General features: G+C 55.9%; 1 protein-coding gene across 1 annotated transcript; it reads right to left on the bottom strand.

The window, feature by feature from the left end:
- Window positions 1-1,807: 1,807 nt before the first annotated feature.
- On the bottom strand, window positions 1,808-16,442 carry SLC25A34 (solute carrier family 25 member 34). Its single transcript, XM_054009401.1, has 5 exons — window positions 15,968-16,442; window positions 12,076-12,141; window positions 9,869-10,021; window positions 6,577-6,711; window positions 1,808-3,454 (listed from the first exon to the last, which is right to left on the bottom strand). Exons 1-5 carry the CDS (start codon window positions 16,367-16,369, stop codon window positions 3,272-3,274), a joined length of 939 nt encoding a protein of 312 aa, XP_053865376.1. The 5' UTR covers window positions 16,370-16,442; the 3' UTR covers window positions 1,808-3,271.
- Between the last annotated feature and the right edge of the window lie 3,653 nt (window positions 16,443-20,095).

The following is a 20,095-nucleotide window of genomic DNA, read 5'->3' as shown; positions in this document are numbered from 1 at the left end:
CTCTTGCCGGTACGCTGTACTGGGGCTTGGGCCCGGGGCCCTCTTAGGGGCGGGGCCCGATTCAGAGGAATTGGTTGAATTGGCCTAAAGCTGGCCCTGGCGGCAGAGCATCTTAAGCGGCCCCTGGCAGGCACCTTGTTACCAGCACCGATCTCCGTGCCCCCCAGATGGCTGCTCCCCGCCCAGTTCTCCTGCTCTCTGGCTTTGCACTCCCGTGCTGTCTGCATGGCACTGCCCTGTTCACACGCCAAAGTCAGGGCTCTGCCCTTCCACGTCCCCAGCAAGGGGCTCAGTGCCTGGCCTTGCTCTGATGGGCCCGGTTCGTTGCACTGGTTTTTCTTTGCGCTTTCCCCTGGAGCACCCCTCTGGATTTGATCACCTCCTTTCCCCCCACAAAATACACCGACAGTCAGCTAGGGGCCCTTCTTACACTGTGGCCTGGCTCCCTGGACAGCAAGGGCCAGAGATACGGCATTACTGCTAAAACAATAAGGAGTCCAGTGGCACCTTAAAGATTAACCAATTTATCTGGAGAAGTGAGGTTTTTACCCACGAAAGCTTTTGCCCAAATAAATCGGTTAGTCTTTAAGGTGCCACCGGACTCCTTGTTTTGGTGGATACAGAGTAACATGGCTACCCCCTGATACTTGTCATTCCTGCTGTTTATCCCGGCACTGGGGGAGCTGGGTTCAAGTCTGGCTCATGCAGGGGACCTGATCACTAATTCCAGTTGCAGAATCCCCGTTCCAGGTGCCGATGCAAAAGCCAGAATGAGCAGGGTGTGCCCTCAGGCCACGGGGCAGGGGGCCTGCTGCTCCCATACAGGGCAAGTATGGGGGTGGAGCGAAAGCGTCCCCAAACCTGCATGGCTAACGGTCAACACTGCACCGCAGGGCCCTGCAGTGCTGCTCAGTTCTCTAGGGCCGGTGCAGTCTTTAAGCTGGTACGCACCAGCGTATTTCTAACAATCTCCTGTGGCTGTGCTCTGCCAGCGGGGGTTGAGCCTGGGACCTCCCGAGCGAACGCCTACAGCTTTACTGCCTGAGTAGCACCCCCATAAATCTCTAGGCACAAGTCTAGCCACTAAAGGGGGACAAAAAGCCAGACTGTGTTCATGGGGAGCACAGTTGCCCCACCCTGGGCAGCGACAATGGCAGGGGAAGCCATGCAGGCAGGACCCACGGGGTGACAGTTTACTGGCCCCTCGGCTCCCCCTGCTCAGAGCAAGTCTTGGCGTGATTGTTAAAGTTGACTCTGCTAAGGGCCAGATTCTCAAAAGCTCATCTCCCAGTCTGCACCCCATCCTAGTGTCCCTCTGAAGGCCTAGTGCAAGGGCAGCCCTGGTATCTTGGGGGTGGGTATCGTCTAGGGAGGGGGCTGGTTGGCAGTGTCATCTGGGGGGGCGGTTTGAGCCAGGGGCGGTTGGCACCGTGGTGTGGGGACAGGGTTTTTTTTTGGTGGTGCTGGCCCAAGGGTGGGGGGAATTGAAATCTGTCACAAGAGCTCCCAGTTCCTTACTGCTGAAGTGATCTCATCTCCTTTTCCGGGTGTGAGGGTGCAGGGAGAGCCCACTGCTGCCATGTTCCCTTGGCAAAACCAGAGATGCCCCTGCATCACTTCAAACTTGCTGGTGCCTGAAATTCCCAGCCAGGAGGCCCATCCCCAAATCTCCCCCCAGCTGTGTTCACTGGCAGCACACTGATGTGGGTGTGATTTGGGCACCGTACTCCCAGAAACAGGTGGCTGGCACAGGGAAGAGGGAAAGGCACCTGGTTCAGCAGCAAAATTAAAACCCACTGGAGAGATGTAAAAGTAAGAAAGTAGAAAAAAAATCTTTTATTTGATTGCGGCAAGCGGCCTGGAGCTGGGGCTGTGGTTCCAGCATCTGCTGAGTAGAAGTGAACGCTGTGCTGGGAGCTGGTGACCCCTGCACAGAGCGGGCAGCACTGGTTTAGTAGCACCCAGCGCGTGCCGGGCACTAGGGCAGGGTGAGATTAAGGTTTAGAGATGTGGCAGGCCCAAATTGTCAGAGCCCAGGACTTAGACGTCCCCCTTGCTCAGGAAGATGTTCTCCTGCTTGCCCCCGGGAGGGCAGGAGCAGGTCCCAGTGACCCAGCCTGTGGCACAGCATCCGCCCCCAGCACATGCTCCCGGCTGCGTGCAAGGACCTGTGGGTGCAGCCGGGCTGAGCAGAGCTGAACTCGTCCCTGCAATCTGACTGAGCAGGGCTGGGGGAAGGTGGTGATGTGGGGGGGCCCTGCCTTACAAGGGCAGGGGAAGCAAGTGCCAAAAGTTGACCCCAAACAAGCAAATCAAGTTCACCGTGAAACCCAGGCCTGCTTCCCCACCTTGCCTTGCCCCACGGCTGGGGGGCTCCACGGCCTCATCTGGGGGCAGCCTCTCACCACTTTGCTTCTGGCTGATCTTGGTTCCTGTGCCGTGCCTGGTGTCTGAGCGCCTGGAACTTCTCGCAAGCCAGGGATGGGCACAGTGCCTGGGCAACCCAGGCTGGCACCATGCTGGGACTCGGCGCTGCCAGGTACGTGCTCCGTAGGACGTAACAGTCCACCCTTCCCTGCAGCAGCTCCTGGTACAAGGGGTTAAATGCGATTTACTCAGGGAAGAAGGCCAAGGCCTGCACCGGGGAGCACCTCCTTGAACAACGCTTAGGAACGGCACTGGGTCCCTTCAGTCCTTCCAAGGCCACGTTTACCTGGCAAGAATCCACCTGGCACATGTATCTACCCACCTCTTTACAGCATCAAAGCACTCTGCAAAACGTCAGGTCGTTTAATCCTCACAACTGCCCTCTGAGGAGGCACCTAGGAAGATCCCCATGTCACAGATGGGGAAACTGAGGCACAGCGCGGGGCAATGGGCTTGCCCAAGGCCCCAGAAGGGAGTCAGTGTCAGAGCTGGGATCAGAACGCAGACCTCCTGGCTCCCAGGCACACGGACAGAGGACAGCTCCCTCTCGCTCCACAGCAGCTGGCCAGTGCTCCTGGATGGAAGCCCGCACTTGCTCTGCGCGGTGGCTGCAGGTGGGAGCCTATTGTAGGCAGTGGAGTTGGACACAGAGCTCCTCTCTCCTGAAACCCTACAAATCTGGGGGATTTCAGCACCCCCTGAAAGTCCTGAGCTGACTGCCTGGGCTCCTAGACTGCCGTATCCCCCCATCCCCCACTTCTGGTCCCATCAGGCGGGCGGAGAGACCCCCGAGGCCACGCGCAGGTGATCTTGTGGCAGGATCTGCCCACGTAGCCCCAGGGGCTTAAACGCCATGCTGCTGGTGGCGGTAGGTGAGCTTCCTGAGTTCGTCCCAGAAGAGCAGGCTGAGGATGGTGTGAGGCCCCAGGCGGAGGTAGGCAGGACCGATCCCTTTGTACAGAGCCAGGATGCCCTCTTTCCTGGAGATTTGCACAAAGCAGTCGAGGAACCCTCGGTAGTGCTTCCCCTGGGGACAGGAGAGACAGAGAGACATCAAAAACCTGCCCCAGCACACACAGGCCTCCGCTCACATTTAATATACATGGGTCTGGTCTACATGCTATGGTAACTCACTGATTGTAAGGCCAGCAAGGACCACAATGACCATCTAGTCAGGCCTCCCGGCTGAGACGGGCCAGAGAACCTCAGCCAGGAATTGCTACAGCAAACTCATAACTCCTGGCTGAGCTCATTTGGGGGAGGGATAGCTCAGTGGTTTGAGCATTGGCCTGCTAAACCCAGGGTTGTGAGTTCAATCCTTGAAGGGGCCACCTAGGGATCTGGGGCAAAATCAGTACTTGGTCTTGCTAGTGAAGGCCGGGGGCTGGACTTGATGACCTTTCAGGGTCCCTTCCAGCTCTATGAGAGAGGTATATCGCTATATACATACATATTTAGGAAGACATCCAGTCCTGAGTGACTGACTGAGTGCTGGAGACTCCACCACTCCCAAGGATTAATTCCTCCCTGTTAGTAACAAGCACCTTATTTCTAGTCTAGCTTCAGCTTCCAGCCACTGGATCTCATTGTCTTTTTCTGCTAGATTCAAAGAGCCACCTACTACCAGAACTCCCTTCCCCACGTAGTCACGCGGGCTGTGATCCAGTCACCTCTTCACCTTCTCTCGTGAAACGAAACCGCCAGAGCTACTCTCTCACTAGTTTCCCAGACTTCAGAGCATTCCTGTGACATCTTTCTGACCCTCGGCCATTTGTCAACATCCTTTTCGATGTGTGGACACCAGAACCAGCCAGAGGCTCCAGGGATGGTCGAATGGTGTATACAAAGGTAACCCTGCCTCCCTACGCCTGCTTTCCTCCGGCTTTAACATCCAAGCCAGGCCAGATTTTCAGAAGAGCTGCGCACGTTAGTGCTGAGTGCTACTGAAAACTCCCCCCAAGAGCTCAATAAACAGAATAATTCACAATGCTCTGAGCCTCTTATCCAAGTGCTGCAGACAGTGGTTAATTAGTCCTCACACTAGTCTGTTTGGGGGAAGCCCACACTACTTAGCCCCATTTTACTGATGGAAAAATTGAGGCACAAGCAGTTCTATTTTGTAGTCCCCCCGCCTCCCCACTCCCAAATTACAGCTTGTGACGCTTGCAGCGCACGGCCCCTAGGTCTCACCGGGACAGTGACAAACACATACCAGTCTGGTTCCTCTGTGTGCCAGTATTGTTAAAATAGGTATTAGAGTTAGAGAAATGTTTTTAGACTTTATGAAATGCTTGTAAGTAGTTGCCTGCATTCATCTCACAATATCTGTAGCCCCGGTTAGAACATTTGCTGTGGGACTGTAAGTCATCAGGCAGGAGAGAAGCATTAACGAATGTGAAATACTAGTTTCCAACAGGTGTTGGCTCCGACCCAACGAAAGAGGCCCATCAACGCCAGGCAAAGCACTGTGGAACATCAGAGGACAAAAGACTTGGTCGATTGCTCCCCTTCCCCCCCTCCCCACGAGGAGGAGACTTGTAACTGAATTCCTTCCAGCAGCTGAATGTGCAACTTGAAGCAGAAGCAGGGAAGGGATAAAAAGCCCTAGCAAGGACGAACTTGTGTCTTTTATGCTGCTTGGACTCTAAAGAGCAAGGAATTCTAAGTATAAGCAAAAGATGCCCAGTGTTTGCCATGGGTTAGCCCTAAAGGACACATAGAGCCTGCTTATTATAGATGCTTCTCTTATCTTTTGAAACTTAAGACTGTAACTCATTTGTATGTGTCTGTTTACCACCTTTAACCCTGTAAGGAACTCTCCTATTTCCTTTTCCTAGTTAGTAAATCCTCAGATCGTTTATGACAGGATTGCCTACAAGCGTTGTCTTTGGTATGAGATCTAAGGTGCAACTGATCTGGAGTAAGTGGACTGGTCCTTTGGGACTGGGAATAACCTGAATCTTGTGATTTTTGGTATAAGGGACCATCTCTCACAAAGGCAGGCTTACTTGGGTGGCAAGATAGATCGGCGTACCCACGGGGACGGTCTGTGATTCCACGGTAAGGCCGTTATAGTGTCTGAGCAGTGGACGCTTGGTATAGGACTCACAACCAGTTTGGGATTTGTGCCCTGGTTCTTAGCAGTCTGCCCTGAGGTTGGCACTCACGCTCTGGAGCCACCAGGGCAGCTTGACGCACCTTTTTCACAAAAGGGTGGGTTTTGGATTGAAACAGGTAAAGTATTGAAAATCACGGTTCAATAACAGAGCCATTAACGAGCCAGACTGGGTTGCCAGTTACCCCAAAGTGAGATTGACCAGCCTGCGCCGGAGTAACTGAGGGCAGAATCTGGGTCCTTTCTTTTCAAATGAAAACCTGCGAGATTTTGCACTTTTGTGGACAAGATGGGGCCAAATGCCACCACGTCTCCTCCACCTCCAGTGGGAACCGTTCACCCTGTATCTGGACCTCGCGAGGGTTCTCACGTCTTTGTGAGCTCTCAGCTGGACTATTGCAACATACACGGACACACGCTCCTCAGATAGGGCCGAACGTGGGTGCAGCCAGCTTCAGGGGCTTTCCCACCTATTCTCCCCAGTCTGCACCGGCGTCTGGGTGAAAAACTGTCGACTCTGATCTGTGGAGCCCTTCTATGGGTTGGGTCTCCCAGCAGCCAGGCCCCACCTCAGCAAAGGTCAGATGAGCAGAGATGCTCAAATGAGCAGCCCTGCACTGGAAGCCTGGGGAGCTGTCAGCAGGGTGATCTCCAAGGATGCCCCACCGTTCTGGGATTCACTGCCCCATTAGTCCAGCCGGGCTCAGGAGGGTGCATGGCTCAGCTGGTCACTCGCCATGGGGCTGGCACATAGCGGCTCGGAGGTGGGTGGGGTTGGTTTAGTCCAGCGCTGGCTGCCTGTGCCTGGCCTTGAGCGGCATGGTGCGGATTTTACTTTTAAATGCTGTGAAGTTGGGTGCGTGCAGTAGACTGGTGCACATGACGATGCTCCAGGTAGCACGGCCTAGTGGACTGAGCACAGGGAGGCGAGCCAGGAACCTCTGGGATCCAAGCCCAGCTCTTCTGCAGCCTGCCTGTACAGCCCTGCCATCAGTAAATGGGGATCTGGCCTCCCAGCTGCGGGACATACTTACCATGCCCCGCTCATCCACGGGCTGGTTATAGAGCCTGGTGCTGACCACATCGAAGGGCGTCATCGCCACAGCCACAGCCACACTGCTGATCATGCCTCCCGCCAAGGCCACCATCCAGCTGCCCTCCTTGAACCACTGCCAGACAGGGGACCAGTTAGACTCATCCCCTGCACCAGTTCCTGCCGCTGGGGTTGCAGCTGCCACGCATTGCCATGAGAATGAGAACGTCACCATCGCCAGAGCAACGGAGATGACACGTGCGTGCAGGGAGGAGGCCAGGTAAATGTGGGGGGAAGATGCAGCTGTCTAGGGATCTCCTCAAGGTGACCCACCATGCCCACTGAGGGTGGAGAAAGCCCCAGGCCCAAACCCAAATCCAGACGCCCCTGAGCAGGGCCAGAATCATGAAGCTGGCTCCAAATTTCACAAATGCTCCCTTCTGTGTCACGGGTCGAACCAAACCCTTGAATCGGACGCCCCACCCACCCCTGAACCATTAGGTGTTCAAAAGCTGAGCCCAATCCACCCCAAACTTGGCTGGTTCCCCCCCCCCCCATCTCTCTAATGGGCCAAACTGGACCCCTGGATCCGAATCCTGAACCACAAGGACGACAAAATGCTGATCCACGTGTGCCCGAGACACAGAGGTGCAATTAATTCCCACCCCTAGGGGGCAGCAGATGGGCCTGTTGAAGCAGCGACTGGCACCTACAGCATGAGGGGAGATGGCCCAGCCCTCTAGGTGCCCTCTTCAGGCAGCTGTTTATCTTCCTGTGGGCTGGGAGCAGCAGGCGTGCCCCAACCCGCTCACCCGGCCCCGCTGTTATTTTTAGCTTTGATGATCCAGGCAAAAAGCCAGGATAAAGCGTGTTTTAAGCAGCGCGGCAGTTCCGCTCGCCATCCTGCACGTTCGCCCGCACCAGAGCCCTGTTGATCTTGTGGTAGGAAAGCACTGAGTCAGCGCCAGGAGGGATCGACTCGAGGACAGAAGCGCTGTTTTTCTGAGTTACATGAGGAGCAGAGCCGGCCTGTCAATCTGGGAGGCTGCTGACTGGCCAGCGCGGAGGGGAGGAGAGGGCAGGCTATGAGACCGCCTCACCCACCCACCCCCACTTCTGGGGAGTTGGAGTGGGGGTGGGGGTTAAATCTGGCAGCCCCCTGGTCTTCCTGGCAGCTGTTTGCTTTTCTGATCATGAAGGCCTGAGTCAGACCTGATTGGGGGAAATAGGCACCACTGTCTCTAAGGGAACAAAGACCGATGTGAAACTGACACCAGCTCCGGCTCCCACCAGTCCCTCCTGGAGCGTGCACAGCAGGGGAGCTCGTGTGTGTGGTGGGCTAGTTCTGTAGATCATGTGAATGAATCTGTTGCAAGGAAGATAGCTGCGGCGTTCCTATAACAGAGGGAGCCGGAACAGAGATGTCCCCTGCCGGCGGCTGCCTTTCCTTCCCTGATCCCCACGGTCTACAGAGTCTGGATGAATGAGTAAGAAGCTGCCGGGCTCAGCAGTTGGCGCTCTGCACTGCCCCACTGGAGCCCTGAGTTTGCTTCCAAGGAGTGGGGTCACTCCACGGGGGTGGCTGAATCGACACACGAAGGACGGATTCCTCCTTGGGGATCTAAAGCAGGGGGAAATGAAGGCAAGGAGCCCTGGGTGGGGAGCCGCGGCATGAGCATCATCTCTGAAGAGATACTGCAAGCAACTGGACCAGCGACATTGAGACACAGATGGCTCCAGAAACCAGGCTGGGGCTTCGTGGCTGCTTGTCTAAAATGACAGGCCTTAGAGGCCCACTGTGACGTTGCACCCACCCCATAGCGCTTTGTGGAAATACGCTTATGAATGTAAATATGACATAACTGGGCATTTGGGCAGCTTCTTTAGAAAGGAATGTGCAGGTTAAGTGCCCAATCAAGAAACACTTAACGGACAATGGATCTTAAAAGGCTCCAATCCACATAAGACGTCTACCTGAGGACGTTCAAGGTAGCATGTGAACAATGGCTGCTACCTGTAAGTTCCGAGTCATGCATGGACATGTGACTTGCCCCGGTGACTCCAAAACTCCATCTTGGAGCTGGATTCTACACAGGGGGAGGGGGGGACCACCCACAAGAGAAAGTCTATTTAAACCTCTGGGAGACCCCTCCATTTTGTCTTCAGCTGGCTCAAGAGATATTTGGGGGTGGAGAGGCTGATACCTGAAAGAAACTGGAACAAAGGACAGTAACCAGAGGGGTGTGAGTGATTGCTGGACCCAGACTAGAAGGAGACTAGTCTGTAAAAGGAAGCTTATTGGAACTCCTCTGAGGGTGAGGTTTTATCTGTATTCAGTTTTCTTACTGTATTAGGTTTAGACTTGCGTGTTTTATTTTAATTTTGCTTGGTAATTCACTTTGTTCTGTCAGTTGTTACTTGGAACCACTTAAATCCTACTTTTGTATTTAATAAATCAAGGGAGGGGGCATCCGGTTTTCGATTGGAGCGCCTGGTCGAAAAGGGACCCTGGCAGCTCCGATGAGCACCCCTGACTGGGCCTCTTAAAGTCTGGTTGGCTGCAGTGGGGCTAAGGCAGGCTACGAGTCTGGCTCCACACAGCTCCTGGGAAGCAGCAGCATGTCCCTCCAGCTCTTAGGCGGAGGGACAGCCAAGGGAACCACAGCCAATGGAACCACAGCCAATGGGAGCTGTGGGGGCAGCACCTGCAGGCAGGGGCAGCACACAGAGCCCCCTGGCTGCCCCTCTGCCTAGGAGCTGGAGGGACATGCCACTGCTTCCCGGGAGCCATGTGGACTTCCTCTGTCCCCGGGAAACGCCTGAGGTGAGCGATGTCTGGAGCCCATACCCGAAACCCCCTGCCACAGCCCTGAGCCCAATCACGCACTCTGAACCCCTCATCGCCAGCCCCACCACAGAGCCTGCACCCCCCCGCCTGGAGCCCTCTCTCCCTCCCGCATCCCAATGCCCTGCCTGAGCCTGGAGCCCCCTCCCACACCCGGAACCCCTCATTTCTGGCCCCACCCCAGAGCCTGCACTCCCAGATGGAGCCTGCACTTCAACCCCCCGACCCAGCCCAGTGAAAATGAGCGAGCGACGGAGGGAGGGAGGATGCAGTGAGCGTGGGCGAGGCCTGAGAGAAGGGGCGGGGCCTCAGAGAAGGGCGGGGCAAGGCAAGGGTGTTCGGTTTCCTGCAATTAGAAAGTTGGCAACACTACTCCAGAGCCAGGCCCCATGGTCCTGCCCATCTCTCACCCCATGGGGGCCAAGCAGCCCCTCCCACCACTGCTCACCTTGAGCTTCTCGACCCACTCTTTGGCTGATGCAAAGGTGGCCAACTGCACTGCAGAGCCCACCATGACGCGGGGCACAGCACCGTTCACACCCCGCCACAGGCCCACGAGCCCCTGCTTCCTGTAGATGGTCTCAAAGGCGCTGGAGACGCCCTAGGTAGAGAATCAGAGAGGTGAGGAGATATTAAAGTGGCAGAAAACAGGAGGATTTAGGGATCTCTGGGAGGAAGGGGGGAATCTCTGGGTCGGTCCCGTACCCCAGTGGGCAGGGCGTGCTGCATCCAGTCAGCGGCTCTGATGTAGCTCAGGGCCACCCGAGTGCCCCTGTGCCAAGGACGCAGCCTGGCAGAGGATGTGCCTGTAAATTAGTATCTGAGATAAGCAGGGCCAATAACTGGCAGGATTCCACTGACATAATCCCCTTACAGGCGACTTCGCGGCTACGCCCCGCAGCCTGGGACAGACACGTACAGTGTGCCCTGGCCACCCCATACCTACGGCCCACGAGGAGGCCTTTGCTTCCACCGCCCCTAGGAGCGGAGCCAATAAAAGTGCCGAGGACTTTGGAACCTGCTCCGTGCGGCTGCCGCGCAGAGAAACACAAACAGCCTGGTGGAGCCAGAGTCCCCAGCAGCAAATGGCCCATGACAACAATCCGCCCCCCCAGGCCCGTTCCTCCCATTCAGCAACTTTCTTGTTGAAAAACACTCCGCGTCGTCATCTGCAGGAGCGTTAATGGGAGTGAGTCACCGTGTACAGAGCAAGGCAGCGGCGGGAGACTCGACAAAGGGGCCCCCGGAGGGAACAGGACCAGTGCGCTCCAGGGGAACAGGCATGAAAACCCAGTGGTTCCCTGTTCCACTCAGGTGCAAGGGTCCTTCACGCCACAGGCCAAACAGAACAGCCAGCACACGCAGACAGCATGTGCTGCTACATGTCACACATTCACCACATGTGTCATGGACACATGCACACACATCCACCATTCTTGTCACATCCATGTATCCACCTGCCACACATCACACTCAGGCACACACATCCACTGCCCTCGCCGTTCTCATGGGCACCCAGGCATTTCCACTAGATTTGCACACATGGACCCAGCATGCACTGCATGGCACACTCACACATCCATGCAGGCCCACTTGGATTTACTACACAAAAAACATGTGCACACACTCATCTCACACGCGCACACACACTCACACGACCCCCATAGTGCTATACATTCAGATCCTCTTTGCACATCATCCTACTGTGGAGAACATAGGAATTCTCTGTATTAGTTTTTATTACTCTAATATAGCTGCACATAATCTCTGTGGGTTTGGACGCTGAGGTGCTGCTGACTAAAAGGTAGCTAAGGGTTAAATCCTGCAGGACCCATGGACAATGGCTGAAGACAGAATCAATCCCCTGGTGCGCAGTGGGACAACACCGAGAAGCTACTGTGCAAAGAGCAGGAAGTCTGGAGACATGCAGAAACTAGTCTGGCCAGGTTCAGGTGCCCAGCACATAATCACAGGGGATCATCAGGTGGGACTGGGGATCATCAGGTGGGACTGGGGATCATCAGGTGGGACTGGGTTGTGGAAGGGATAAAAAGACAACCTGCGATTTCAGAGGGCAGAGATACTGATGGGGTGACAGACTATCCAAGATGCAGCCATTACAAGATGCAATTTGTCTCCCCACAGCGGGGTGCCCCGTGGACCCTACTGGCACGGAGAGGCTTAGGTTAGGTGACAGAACCCGTTTAGACTTTTATTATTTTAACCCTATTTCTCTCTGCTCGTTAAATTTCAGTGAACCAATAAACCAAACTTGGCTTTGATCAAGCTGCCCAGAGGCACCACTAGTTCACACTGGTCACAAGCTCCGGAGAGAATTCGATACCCCGACTCAGAGCCGGAGGGGTCAGAGGCGGTAATATGATGTGTAAAGGGGAGGGGGTTTAGCCAGGTGACCCCTGAGATTCCATTTAAAAGAGGGGCCTAAAGCGAGAGAGACAGAGAGACCCAGCTGCAGCTCACCCTAGAACCCCAACACGGATACATACACAACGCACACTCGACACCCAGCACAGCCACGCAGTCCCCGCAGCGTCCTGTGCACACAACACTCCTCATCTCACCACCAGCGTTAACTGCTCCAGGTCACACGCACGAATCAGGGAGGACTGGGCAGATCCAGAACCCGCTGCTCACCTGGTGGTTGTGCTGATGCCCCACAGCCATGGCTGCCACCGTCTGGGCTTGCAGATGCGTTTTGACCTGTCACGATGAAAGGGAATTGGCCAGGTTAGAAAGGAGCAAGTTGCCATGCTGCACCCAGCCCCTCGTAGCAAGTTAGACACCCGTGTGGTGGGGCTGGCTCACTGAACCACTCCAGCTCCTCCTCGTCTCTTCCCGTGCAAGGGAGTGACGATCCAGGCCCTAACTTGCAACCTGTCCTAGTGATGGGGGAAACAACAGGGCACCCACCTCCATGGGCCCCACCCAGACTCATCACAAAGAGCTCAAGTCCAGGAGGTCCTTTCCCAAACCCTCCCACCGATGCCCTCTGAGTAGGCGCCGCTGCCAATGATCCAAGTACCACCACTGCTGTGACCCACATTGGGAGCCAGCATCCTCCCCCACGACCCTCCTTGGGCTGCCCATGCTCCCCTCACAAGGGTATAACTTGACTAACAGGAAGTTTCTTCTCTAATTTACCCCCCACGGGTCCACTACGGGGTTTACTGCATCGTCGTCTGAAGCAGCTGGTGCTGGGACGTGACACTAGAGTAACTGGACCCCGGGTCTGATCCATGTCACAATTCCTCTGCTCCTACGCTGAGCAGGGTCAGACCTTCACACGGGAGTCCTCTGAGGAGGAGCAGGGGAGCTGCTGGAAGTGGGGTTGGGGGTCCAGTAGGCGTCTACCTGTTAGCTTAGAGGCATGAGCCCCAGTGTTGTGGCCAAATTCCACGGTGGTTAAGTACATTTCGCCGCCCTGAATACCCCTGCGCTTTCATTCACTTCCTCTCCTCAGCAGCTGTATCACGTTGCTGTGCGCTGTTAAACAGCTACCACATCCCACCCCAGAGATGGCTGTATTTACAGTAGTGGGGGAAGTGATTCCAGGTTGCCAGGCTGCACCCAGCCCCTCATAGCAAGTTAGACACCCATGGGGTGGGGCTGGGTGCAGCCTGGCAACCTGGAATCGCTTCAGGATGAAAAGCACTAGAGAAATCCTTATGCCCCTTCAGCTGACCCCCTTCTTGACATGCTAGAAACCAATCAAGAGCTTGTGATCTAGTGATGTTAAAGTGGCTTTTGGATCAGTTGACTGGTGACCAACTGGCACCGCCGATGGGTCACGTGGGTTTATTACCAGGGAAGGAATTTACTTCCCCAGACTCACCCGAGAGCACACGTTCCCTCTGCTAAGCCAAGGAGTGGGGCTCCATCCACTCCCGGCCTTGATTTTCTTTTGGCAGAAGCAGATGGCATTTGATTTCCTCACAATTAGTGTGAGCTCAGCAGATGTGATTCCGAAATCAGAGCTGAGGAGGGGGAAAAGTATAACCCCACCATCCGCACTCACCCTTCACCCACCTGCCTGGGTTCCCGTCTAATGAGACTGATTTGCGGGCTGTTAGGGGGAAAGGGTCCCGTGGGAGCTCAGGCACCTGGGAAAAATGAACAATTTGCCTCTTTGTAAGCTTGCCTGTCCCCCCAGCACTCACCCCAGCAGAGAGGAGCTGAGGGGGGGGGGGGGTTGCATGAGTCTCCACCTGGCTCCCTTTCAGACTTTGAGCCCTGTTTTCTTCCCTTGCAGCTGTCAACCCCCGGTCTCTCCTCCTCTCCAGAGCCCAACTAACTCCCTCTTTAGAGGGCTGGATAAAGGTCATCACCACCTCAGCTCGGGCTTCACGGGAGCGACTGTGGTAGGGCAGGGGCAGACCCCCCAACGCAGCATCTCAGCTGAGCTCAGACGCTGTTCCCAAGCCACCATCCAGACTGAGCAGCTGTGTGCCCATGGGCCGGTCTCCCCTCCACCGACTCTCATAACCCTTCTATCCCCATCCAGAGCAGTGACCCCAGGCTGAACGGTTTCTCGTATCTGTTTTCCCCACACACCCCAACTCTGCCAGTGTTCCCAGGCCTGACCCACAGAACCCTGGCTGCTCCAGTCCTGAGCTGTCCACTCCAGCTACGCCAAGCTCCTCCGTCCTGACCACAGCCCCTCTGCCTTTGTCTTGGGTTCTCCCCTACAGTTCTACTAGCGCCCCTCAATCCTGACCCACAGTCTCCCTAGTCTGCCCCCACTCCGACAGAGGCCCCTCTCCTGTGACCTGCTGTGCTTCAGCCTAGCTCACGCCCAGGTCTGCCCGGCAGAGAGCATACCAGATTTGGTGGTACCCTTGCAAGGTGCACAGAAAGGGACTTGCCAAGGCCAAGACCAAACCCCCCCCCCTCTCTCTCACAACCTTATTAAGATTGAACCCAGGTGTCTGGGCACTGCAAGTCTCCTCCAGAACTCATTGCCCCATGGAACGCACCCCACCCAAACTGTTCTGTAAACACTCCAGCAGCGCAGAGATGGGCTGACAGGGACGGGCAGGTGGGGGGCGATGGCTGCAGGCCAGAAGAGTCAGCCAGCTGCTCTCCCAGCTCAAGTCCCCTGCAGGGCCCCTGTGAGCCATCCCTCTGGCACTGCTGCGGGGGGCGCTCTGGGAATTCTTCATACAGGCCAGGCTGGGAAGGGGGCCATAAACCGGGTGCTTCACAAGGACTCCAGATGCAAACCCAGGCCTTAATGATCCAGAAATGTCACTGGAGGCCACCCACCGAGTGACACTGACATACGATGCAGCATAAACACGATGCACGTTCATAACAACTTTTACAGGTGGCAGGAGCCCTCGTCTCCCCCCACCCCCTTCCGTTGACCCACTTTCTCTCATTAGAGACCCTAGTGCTATCTGGATGGGAGCTGCCACTTCTATCAAAGGGAAATCATAAGCTGGGGGGGGACCCCACTCTCCTCTCAGGAAGCATAGAAGCTTTTCCAGCAGCAGAGACAAGGATACAGTTAAAATCTTTTTGCAGGAGAACGGGGCCTGTGATAGTCTAGCCCTCCCTTGTGTATCTATGGGGCGCGGTGGTGCTACTTTCTCAAAGAACATTGCGCTGAGGTACTGGGTCAGTCTCAAATATTAACCTCCCCTCCCTCTTTTGTTTCTGGTCGGTTCTGTGGTCTCAGGGGGGTTTGGTTTGTTTCCAGGCCCGTTGGCGAGGTTCCCGCCCCTCACCAATGTTGACAGCTGGCTTGGAGGTTACCACCAGCTTACCTATCGCTACTGCTGGGGGCTTTGGCATGGCGGGGTTTGTGCGAGCATTTGCATCAGTTTCACCCATGTGGGTTGCACTCGGGGTTCAAACAAGCCCCGAATCTCCATGCAAAATGCAACTGGGGCCGATCCGTTCCAGACCGAGAGTCGTTATTATGGGGGTGAATCTCCACCCAGAGCCATGGGAGGAGACAGAGCTACCCGCTTGCGGGCTGAATGGCCACGCGTGACACAGCTCCCTGAAGGGATGTGGCCCAATATCTAGTTTGCTCCCCCAGGAGAGGTCTCCTGGGATAACAGATTGCTACTAGCCTGGTACCCTGTGACCACAGCATCCCAGCTGCCCCACAAAAGCCGCCCCCTGCAGCGCAGCCCCCACCTCCGCCCCTATGGAGAATCACACCACTTTTCCGCTTGCAGGGGGCAATCCACGGAGCCGCCACGGCAGTGACCCCGAGTCCTGTCCCCTCCTCGCCCCAACCAGCCCCCTGCCTTCCCCCTAACTCACAGGGGCAGCACACCCAGCAGCGGGGGCGGTTTCCCCAGCACCTGCCCAGGGGGCCAGGTCTCCAGACCCTCCCGCAGGCGTCTCGCCGCCCCCAGCCCTGACCTGCCGCCCCCTCTGGAGCCGGCCGCGGGTTTGTTTCCACCGCCCCGCCGCAGTTCGGGAGGGGAAGCAGAGGCGAGTCCTGCGGCCGGGCGGGTGGATGGAGGGAGACCCCAGGGAAGGCACCAGCCAGCGGGGCAGGGCGGGGACTCACCAGATACGCCGGGCTGCCCACAAACGCCCCCAGCGCCCCCGCCACGGCCCCGGCCGCGACGGTGCCGCCGGGCCGCTGCGTGAGCCCGCGGTCCTCGGCGTGCGAGTAGCAGTAGAAGCGGACCCCGTTCATCAGCCCCTGGTAGAGCAGCCCGGCCGCCAGCCCCTTCTGCAGCCCGCGCAGCCCGTCGGCCCGGCTCACGGCCGCCAGCGCCTGCAGCACCCCGCGGTAGTGCCGGCGGTAGGTGCCCCGCGGGCGCAGCTCCCCCTGCAGCTGCAGCCGCGTCTTCACCACCTCCAGCGGGTTAGTGAAGACGCAGGCCAGGCAGCAGCTCGTGGCGCCCAGCACCAGGTCCACAGGCGGCGAGACCGAGACGGCGGGCGGCGGGCGGGCGCGCTCCATGGCCGAGCCCCGGGGCCCCGCGACGAGCCCGGCCCCGGGGGCGCAGGGCGAGCGGCTCGCTCCGGGCACTGCCCCGTCCCGCCGCGGGCTGCGGCCCGGCCCCGCCCCCGGCCAATCAGCGCCGGCCCGGCCCCGCACACCCCCGCCCCGGGGGCTCCGCCCGCCCAGCCCCCGCGTGGGAGCCGCCACGGGCGGGGGCACAGCCGGGGGGGGGCTGCTCTGGGGTTATGGGGGGGCCAGGCTGATACATGAACATGCGGGGCGCAGGCAGGGGGTGAGCGGCTGGGGGTGACCCCGGGGGCACAGCTCGGGGGGGGGGGTACAGGGTGACCCATTGAACAGGGATTGGAGGGCACACACAGGCTGTGGGGGAAATGGGGTGACGCAGTGAACGGGGATAGTTGGGGTACGGGATCCCCTGAGGTGGCCTGGTGTTTGCGGCACAGTCGAGGTACAGGGTGACGCAGTGAACGGGGATAGTTGGGGTACGGGATCCCCTGAGGTGACCTGGTGTTTGCGGCACAGTCGAGGTACAGGGTGACGCAGTGAACGGGGATAGTTGGGGTTCGGGATCCCCTGAGGTGGCCTGGTGTTTGTGGCACAGTCGAGGTACAGGGTGACGCAGTGAACGGGGATAGTTGGGGTACGGGATCCCCTGAGGTGGCCTGGTGTTTGCGGCACAGTCGAGGTACAGGGTGACGCAGTGAACGGGGATAGTTGGGGTACGGGATCCCCTGAGGTGGCCTGGTGTTTGCGGCACAGTCGAGGTACAGGGTGACGCAGTGAACGGGGATAGTTGGGGTACGGGATCCCCTGAGGTGGCCTGGTGTACGCGACACAGTCGAGGTACAGGGTGACGCAGTGAACGGGGATAGTTGGGGTACGGGATCCCCTGAGGTGACCTGGTGTACGCGACACAGTCGAGGTACAGGGTGACGCAGTGAACGGGGATAGTTGGGGTACGGGATCCCCTGAGGTGGCCTGGTGTTTGCGGCACAGTCGAGGTACAGGGTGACGCAGTGAACGGGGATAGTTGGGGTACGGGATCCCCTGAGGTGGCCTGGTGTTTGCGGCACAGTCGAGGTACAGGGTGACGCAGTGAACGGGGATAGTTGGGGTACGGGATCCCCTGAGGTGGCCTGGTGTTTGCGGCACAGTCGAGGTACAGGGTGATGCAGTGAACGGGGATAGTTGGGGTTCGGGATCCCCTGAGGTGACATGGCCTATGCAGTGCAAAGTACAGGGTGAGGCAGTGAACAGAGCACAGTCGGTGTGTGGGCTCCTCCGAGGTGACCTGGTGTGTGGGAGACAGTCAGAGTTCGGGCTCCCCTGGGGTGACCCAGTGTATTGGGGTATGATGGGGGTGCAGGTTGCCCGGGGGTGACCCTGCTATGATGGGCACAGCTGAGGTGGGGTACTCAGGTGGCCCTGTATACTACACAGGCCCGCCCAGCGCCGGTGACATACAGTGATTCAGGAAGCAGGCTGCCTTAGAAAGCACTGGCCCGATTCTTGGCATCCATGGTGTAAACTGACCTTGAGTAAGAGGATCTGAGCTGCTCATGGAGAGCTGCTGCCTGGCAAGGTATTTGACCCTCACTGTTCACGCTCGCTGCGCATGCTGCGTTCATGCTATGACTGGCCCGAGGAGTTGCCTGGCCACCTCCTAGGTGCTCAGTTGGGTCACACACAGCGGGTTGTTGCTCCTGGGAGCCATTCCCTCACCACAGCCTACTTCCTGCTAACGCTCCCCCCGTCCATTGGAGAGAGGATGAGTTGTCGGCCCAGGAGAACGTTTCAGATGAGATGCAGAGGAGCTGGACTGTTACTCAGGCAGAGGTACACGGCCAGGCTGATCCAGCCAGTAGGGACTGCAAAGGAGAAGCTCTCTCGCCCAGCCTGGTCGTACTCCATAGAGGAGCAAAGGACAGTGGGAGGAGAGTTCAATTCAGCCGGAGCTGAGCTCTGGTAAATATTTTCAAACCCCTTGGCGGGGCAGTCTTCACGGCTGAGGATGTTAGGGAGATTCCCAAACCTGAGCCGTCCTTTGTAGGTGACAAATCTGAGGAATTGTTACAGACTGAAGTGTCACTAGAGGAGGTTTTGGAATTAATCGATAAACTTAACAGTAAGAAGTCACCGGGACCAGATGGCATTCACCCAAGAGTTCTGAAAGAACTCAAATGTGAAATTGCGGAACTATTAACTATGGTTTGTAACCTGTCCTTTAAATCAGCTTCTGTACCCAGTGACTGGAAGATAACTAATGTAATGCCAATACTTAAAAAGGGCTCTAGAGGTGATCCGGCAATTACAGACTGGTAAGTCAGTACCGGGCAAATTAGTTGAAACAATAGTCAAGAATAAAATTGTCAGACACATAGAAGAACATAAATTGTTAGGCAAAAGTCAACATGGTTTCTGTAAAGGGAAATCATGTCTTACTAATCTATTAGAATTCTTTGAAGGAGTCAACAAACATGTGGACAAGGGGGATCCAGTGGACATAGTGTACTTAGATTTCCAGAAAGCCTTTGACAAGGTCCCTCACCAAAGGCTCTTATGTAAATTAAGTTGTCATGGGATAAGAGGGAAGATCCTTTCATGGATTGAGAACTGGTTAAAAGACAGGGAACAAAGGGTAGGAATTAATGGTAAATTTTCAGAATGGAGAGGAGTAACTAGTGGTGTTCCCCAAGGGTCAGTCTTAGGACTAATCCTATTCAACTTATTCATAAATGATCTGGAGAAAGGGATAAACAGCGAGGTGGCAAAGTTTGCAGATCATACTAAACTGCTCAAGATAGTTAAGACCAAAGCAGACTGTGAAGAACTTCAAAAAGATCTCACAAAACTAAGTGATTGGGCAACAAAATGGCAAATGAAATTTAATGTGGATAAATGTAAAGTAATGCACATTGGAAAAAATAACCCCAACTATAGGTACAATATGATGTACAATTTAGCTACAACTAATCAGGAAAGAGATCTTGGAGTCATCGTGGATAGTTCTCTGAAGACGTCCATGCAGTGTGCAGTGGCAGTCAAAAAAGTAAACAGGATGTTAGGAATCATTAAAAAAGGGATAGAGAATAAGATGGAGAATATCTTATTGCCCTTATATAAATCCATGGTACGCCCACATCTTGAATAGTGCGTACAGATGTGGTCTCATCTCAAAAAAGATATACTGGCATTAGAAAAGGTTCAGAAAAGGGCAACTAAAATGATTAGGGGTTTGGAATGGGGCCCATATGAGGACAGATTAAAGAGGCTAGGACTTTTCAGCTTGGAAAAGAGGAGACTAAGGGGGGATATGATAGAGGTCTATAAAATCATGAGTGATGTGGAGAAAGTGACTAAGGAAAAGTTATTTACTTGTTCCCATAATATAAGAACTAGGGGCCACCAAATGAAATTAACGGGCAGCAGGTTTAAAACAAATAAAAGGAAGTTCTTCTTCACACAGCGCACAGTCAACCTGTGGAACTCCTTGCCTGAGGAGGTTGTGAAGGCTAGGACTATAACAGGGTTTAAAAGAGAACTAGATACATTTATGGAGGTCAAGTCCATTAATGGCTATTAGCCAGGATGGGTAAGGAATGGTGTCCCTAGCCTCTGTTTGCCAGAGGGTGGTGATGGACGGCAGGAGAGAGATCACTTGATCATTACCTGTTAGGTTCACTCCCTCTGGGGCATCTGGCATTGGCCACTGTCGGTAGACAG

The sequence above is a fragment of the Malaclemys terrapin genome, chromosome 19 (genome assembly GCF_027887155.1).
Source record: "Malaclemys terrapin pileata isolate rMalTer1 chromosome 19, rMalTer1.hap1, whole genome shotgun sequence".
In the NCBI taxonomy this organism is placed as follows: domain Eukaryota; kingdom Metazoa; phylum Chordata; order Testudines; family Emydidae; genus Malaclemys; species Malaclemys terrapin.
The sequence above is the reverse complement of the archived record's forward strand: the minus strand, read 5'-3'. Positions and strand labels throughout refer to the sequence as shown.

Excerpts from the sequence above, each read along its gene's own strand:
- SLC25A34 (XM_054009401.1), bottom strand. The coding sequence starts at position 16,369 with ATGGAGCGCGCCCGCCCGCCGCCCGCCGTCTCGGTCTCGCCGCCTGTG. Across the intron at positions 12,142-15,967 it reads TGGGCAGCCCGGCGTATCTG|GTCAAAACGCATCTGCAAGC; the intron begins GTGAGTCCCCGC and ends TCATCGTGACAG. Across the intron at positions 6,712-9,868 it reads AGTGGGTCGAGAAGCTCAAG|TGGTTCAAGGAGGGCAGCTG; the intron begins GTGAGCAGTGGT and ends CCTGTCTGGCAG.